This window comes from Neofelis nebulosa, chromosome 14 (genome assembly GCF_028018385.1).
Source record: "Neofelis nebulosa isolate mNeoNeb1 chromosome 14, mNeoNeb1.pri, whole genome shotgun sequence".
Classification (NCBI taxonomy): Eukaryota; Metazoa; Chordata; class Mammalia; order Carnivora; family Felidae; genus Neofelis; species Neofelis nebulosa.
In genome coordinates, this window is record NC_080795.1 from 33,328,718 (window position 1) to 33,334,717 (window position 6,000).

At 42.0% G+C, this 6,000-nt stretch overlaps 1 protein-coding gene across 2 annotated transcripts in view; it reads left to right on the forward strand.

Moving 5' to 3' along the window:
- CA13 (carbonic anhydrase 13) overlaps positions 1-5,614 on the forward strand; it is a 49,042-nt gene extending 43,428 nt beyond the window's left edge. For both annotated transcript variants that reach the window (XM_058698455.1, XM_058698457.1), the window contains exon 7: positions 5,011-5,614. In XM_058698455.1, coding sequence (XP_058554438.1) covers positions 5,011-5,130 — 120 coding nt within the window. In that variant the 3' untranslated portion in view covers positions 5,131-5,614. The remainder of the gene's footprint in view (positions 1-5,010) is intronic.
- Positions 5,615-6,000: the final 386 nt, after the last annotated feature.

Genomic DNA, 6,000 nt, shown 5'->3' on the forward strand with positions numbered 1-6,000 from the left:
GCGCAGTCGGTTAAGTGTCCGACTTCAGCCAGGTCACGATCTCGCGGTCGGTGAGTTCGAGCCCCGCGTCAGGCTCTGGGCTGATGGCTCGGAGCCTGGAGCCTGTTTCCGATTCTGTGTCTCCCTCTCTCTCTGCCCCTCCCCCGTTCATGCTCTGTCTCTCTCTGTCCCAAAAATAAATAAGAAAAAAAAAAAAACAAACAAAAAAAAACGTTGAAAAAAAAATTAAAAAAAAAAAAGAAAAAAAAAAGGAGACACTATTTTATTGGAAAAATCAGGAAAAGACTTCATGAAAGAGCTGACATCTGGTCTAGGGAAAATGTGGTGGCTGGTTTGAAGTAGTAAAGGAAAGGGGGCAATTTCAAGATGGAACACCATAAATAAGGCAAGTAAAGGAAGTACAAAAGATATGTGGGCAACTTTGTACCTGAAGTTCTCAAGCTTTAGGGTATACAACAGTTACCTGGGGAAGCTTACCAAAACGTTGACCCTTGGGCCTTGTCAGAATTTCTGATTCAGAAGGTCTGGGGTAGAGTTCAGCAACCTGAAGTTTTATGAATCACCCCAAAGTCTTTTCATTCAGGTGCTCTGGAGCCACCCTTCATAAAACTGGCTTAGAGCAGAACCTGTGTGTGGTCATAATCGGAGATAATCTAGTCAGTTAGAACCCGGTGATTCAGAAGCCAGGCTAATAAGTTTGTTTTGGGGGTCTTATTAGAGGTAGAAATATTACATATTTTAGAATTATATTTTGAAATATTTACACCTGAAACGATATGATGTTCAGAATCTGCTTCAATCTTATCCAGTTTGGGCAGGATGGGAGGTGGAAAGAGAATGAATGAGAATATGGGTGAAATGAAATTGGCTGTGTTAATGGTTGTTGAAGCTGGGTGATGGGTTTGTGGTGGTTTATTATGCTGCCCTTTCTACTTTTGTGTATGTCGGAAAGTTTCCATAATAAAAACTTAACGAAAAGACATTAGGGGAAAATAGGGGGAAAAAAGAGATGCAGTAGTGGTTAGTTAGTATCTGACTTATCTGCCAGACAGCTTATTTATTGAAACTTCCTAGCTGTTCCTCAAGTTCCTCATCTTTATTTATTTTATTTATTTATTTATTTATTTATTTATTTTTTCAACGTTTTTTATTTATTTTTGGGACAGAGAGAGACAGAGCATGAACGGGGGAGGGGCAGAGAGAGAGGGAGACACAGAATCGGAAACAGGCTCCAGGCTCTGAGCTGTCAGCACAGAGCCCGACGCGGGGCTCGAACTCACGGACCGCGAGATCGTGACCTGGCTGAAGTCGGACGCTTAACTGACTGCGCCACCCAGGCGCCCCAAGTTCCTCATCTTTAAAGTGGGGATAATGGGGGCGCCTGGGTGGCTCAGTTGGTTAAGCGGCCGACTTCGGCTCAGGTCACGCTCTCACGGTCCGTGAGTTCGAGCCCTGTGTCGGGCTCTGTGCTGACAGCTCAGAGCCTGGAGCCTGTTTCCGATTCTGTGCCTCCCTCTCTCTGACCCTCCCCTATTCATGCTCTGTCTCTCTCTGTCTCAAAAACAAATAAACGTTTAAAAAAAAAATTAAAAAAAAAAAATAAAGTGGGGATAATAGTATATCATTGATTAAATGAGATATGTATGTAAAGCACTTAGCACATTACCTGGCCTACCATGTTCTGTAAGAGATTTTATTTTCATTATTATCCAGCTTTGGCAGGCAGTGGAGTGCCATTAGACATTTGAGCACTGGAGTGACATAAGCAAAGTTATTTACAAAACATTAGAAGAGAGTATTTCTGCTTGCTGGGCTTGCTATATAAGGAAATTAAAATCTGAGTATTAGAGCCAAGAAAAATAGCAAAACAGGTCATACCTACTTCAGACATCAGGCTGATCTGTGGAGACTGCTGCTAGGACCCCCATAGATGCTATGAGCCTTAGTGACAGAGTGGCCGATTCTCTGTCTGCAAGAAGCCTGGGGTCCGGAAAGTGAGGAGACTGGTAGGGGCCAGCCAAGGATGTGCATTTTCTTGTGCAGAGCCAAGAAAAGCAAATCAGAGCAGACACTGGCAGATGTAGGTCTACCTAGCTGGGCAAAGCGACTGGGAGGGAAATCCAGAGCCAAAAAGGTCAGGGGTTTGGTGAGACATCAGGATAGGTTCAGAGAAAGATCTAGAGTAAATTCCAGTTTCACACCATGAGGTCAAGGTGTTGCAGAGGTAGGGAGCCATGATCAACTTGCAGAGGAGTTATAAGGAGGATGGGCGAGATAAATAAAGCCCAGGTTTTCGGAGGAATCAGCAGTTTCACTGGGAGGCAAGTCATGTTGGCCAAGGCCAGCAAGTGGGTGCCCTGATTCCAGATTCCGGATTCCTGCACAGCCACCTGGAGAGGTCACTCCAGACAAACCTGATCCGCATGGTCTGGGGGAAAGCCTGGGTGTCTTCCCTATGGCTCCAGAGTTTAGATTTTATTTTCCTCTGCTGCTTGACTTCACCAGACAATTATTCGAGTCTCATCTGGCTTTAGCTATAATTTGGTCTAATGAAATATGAGTAATAGTTAAGTTGTAAATATTTGTCTTGCCCATATCTATACCTCTTAAAATACACCTCGGGCGCCTGGCTGGCTTGGTCAGTGGAGCATATGACTCTTGATCTCAGGGTGGTGGGTTTGAGCCCCACGTTGGTTGTAGAGATTACTTAAAAAATAAAATCTTAGGGGCGCCTGGGTGGCGCAGTCGGTTAAGCGTCCGACTTCAGCCAGGTCACGATCTCGCGGTCCGTGAGTTCAAGCCCCGCATCAGGCTCTGGGCTGATGGCTCGGAGCCTGGAGCCTGTTTCCGATTCTGTGTCTCCCTCTCTCTCTCTGCCCCTCCCCCGTTCATGCTCTGTCTCTCTCTGTCCCAAAAAAAATAAATTAAAAAAACGTTGAAAAAAAAAATAAAATCTTAAAAAAAACAAATAATAAAAGACACCTCAAAGTATCATTTGTGGAGAGACCTGGCTGCTTGTATATGATGCATGAACTTATCTCCGTGGACTGTGGTTACAAACTGTTGCCTGCTTATTGTGGAGCACCTCTGTCACCTCTGCCTCCCATCCCGGCCAGGGCTGTGCAAGAAATATTTTAGGCTTCAGTTAGAGATGTGGGAAGTACGGATCCCCCTACTTCTCTGCCATGTAGGCCCACATCCTTTTAGGCTTCAGTTAAATGATGATGACAGAAACTTAATAGATGTATCCTAGTCTGAATCTACTTGCCTCTGCGATTAGGTGACTAACTCGGCTTAGACAATGGAGGCTTTCATTCTCAATAATGTAATAATTAGTCTTTGCTGAAGCAGAGCAGCAAAACAAACACCCAAAACTTACTTGTGTTAATTGACGATGTATTTTAGGTGAATATTTTTGTGACAGTAGAATTATTCAGTTAGCAGTCTGCATTTTACTACTGTAGACCAGTGCTAAATCTTGATAAAAAATATTAAATCACCAAGGAATTGGTGAATAATTTATAAATCATGCTTATAATAGAAAACTTTTCAGCAATTAAAAGTAGTGACATAGGGGTGCCTGGGTGGCTCAGTTGGTTAAGTGTCTGACTCTTGGTTTCTGCTCAGGTCATGATCTCATTGTCTCATGAGTTCAAGCCCCAAATCAGGCTCTGTGCTGACAGTGCAGAGCCTGCTTGGGATTTTCTCTCTCTCCCTCTCTCTCTGCCTCACCCCTACTCACACTGTCTCTGTGTCTCTCAAAATAAATAAATAAACTTAAAAAAATAGTGACATAGATTTATGTTTATTGACAGGCAAGATATCTAAGATATATATTAATTAAAAAAATAAAGTTTCAAAAGAGCATGGCAGTTGAGCCTATTTTTGTAATAAAACACGTTGTGTGTATGCGCATGTGTGCTCATGTGTTTATATAAAGAAAAACATCTGGAAGGATATACTCCATAATGTTAACTGTGATTATGTCTTGTGATTACTAGTAACTTCTGTCTTCCTCTTGATGCTTGTATATTGTATGAAGTTTGTAAGATAAGTAAACATTTTTTTGTAATAAGAAAAATTAAGTTCTTTTGATGAGAAATATGCCTATCCCAGTTAAATTGTATTTAAACATTATCAGAGGTTGAAGGGTACTAGATGTATACCATGGTTGTTGTTTCCAAGGCTCAAGTATGGTGAGGGCAAAATAATTGTTTCAGGAAAACAGTACTTAAAAGATCAAAATTCCATAGGATGAGGACCACAAGGTTCCTGTGCGAACTGAGGCCATGTTGTGCTGGAATACTGATAAGCGTTCATTGTAATTCCAAGAGTTGGAAGACAGCTATTGAAGGAATATAATCCAATGCATTACTTTATAGATGAAGTAACTGAAGGCTAGAGCTCAAGGTCACACAGCTGGTCTGTACCAGGCCCAGAACTGGGACCTAGCCTTGAAAGCCAGTGCAGTGACCTTTCCACTGTCCTCCTCTGACTTGGTAGGTGACATTCTCTGATTTCTAGATATGGACTCTTTGAACCACATTCTAGATGTTGTTTCCTCCTATTCCTTTCATCTCCAGATAAAGAATGCTTATGTACTTAAGTTTTTGAACCCATAGGTATTTGTATAGTGGTGAGAACTTAGTAGAAGTATTGTTTTATTATATATATGACTCATAATTTAGAACACTTTTACTGCAGTATTTTGGTTCCTGGTAAGGGAAAGGTTATATATGACTTTTTTTTAATGTTTATTTATTATTAATTTTGAGAGAGAGAGAGAGAGAGAGAGAGAGAGAGAGAGAGAGAGAACACCAGCAGATGGGAGGCAGAGAGAGAGGGGAGAGAGAATTCCAAGCTGGCCTGACATGGGGCTCTATCTTACAACTGTGAGATCATGACCTGAGCCGAAATCCAGAGTCAGACACTTAACTGACCAAGCCACCTAGGTGTCCCCGCAGGTGTGACTTTCTATGCTGAAACGAATTCTTCTCTTGTTTTCAACAGCTGGCCACGTTCCGCACTCTCCTCTGTACCGCGGAGGGCGAAGCAGCAGCTTTTCTGTTGAGCAATCACCGTCCGCCACAGCCTCTGAAGGGCCGAAAAGTGAGAGCCTCTTTCCATTAAAAGTTGTCACCAGTCGACCACCCCAAACAAGTCGGTGCAGAAAAAAACAAAACACAAAAATCCCTAGTAACAGTTCTTTCCCGGGATTCTGGTTTACAGGTACCATATGGCTGCTGTCAGCTTCAGTACCACAAAGATCAGATCTCTTTAATCAAACTAATAACTTAACTCATCTGTCTCAGATTTTCCCTCATGGGTTTCCAAACAGTAAACATTGTTTGATGTGTGTTAAAACCCATGAAGTGCATCTACTTCAACCTGTGTGAAAACATGGCAGGCATCACAAATCTCAGAATGTATTAAGATTTTCCCCTTGCCCTAGAGATTGAATCAGTCATACCTCTCAGTGATGTTTGGTGAAAAATTTAAATTCTTTTCCAGAATGATAAGATTGTGGTATCTTTTTCTACACAAATGAGTCAGCTTGCTGTCTTGTTATCATTCCAATTCATAAAAAGTCAATAATACTTCCTTTTAAAGTGAATTTTTGTTTTGATTATGTTGTCGATTCTCATCGCATGGTACCTTTAATAGAATGAACAATATGAGTGCTCGGGGGGTGGGGGTGGGGGTGGGGATATAACTCCTTACTCTGTCTATTTCACAGCTCAAAATGAACCGATACCATTTTGGCAAGGAATTCCTCTGGATATAAATGACTGTTTAAACTTTAATGAGTTTTCCCCTATATCACAGTCATGCAGTAATGTTAATGATAAACTGGTTAATAACTGATTAGATACAGTGCTTGCCCAATGTATTGACATGGTTTGAGACTAACAGATTGCAGGGTACCACACAGGTGGAGTGCCCCAAGGGTATGATGGATGGGTCGCCCACTTTCCTCCTATGTTTTGGCAACAGAGCAGC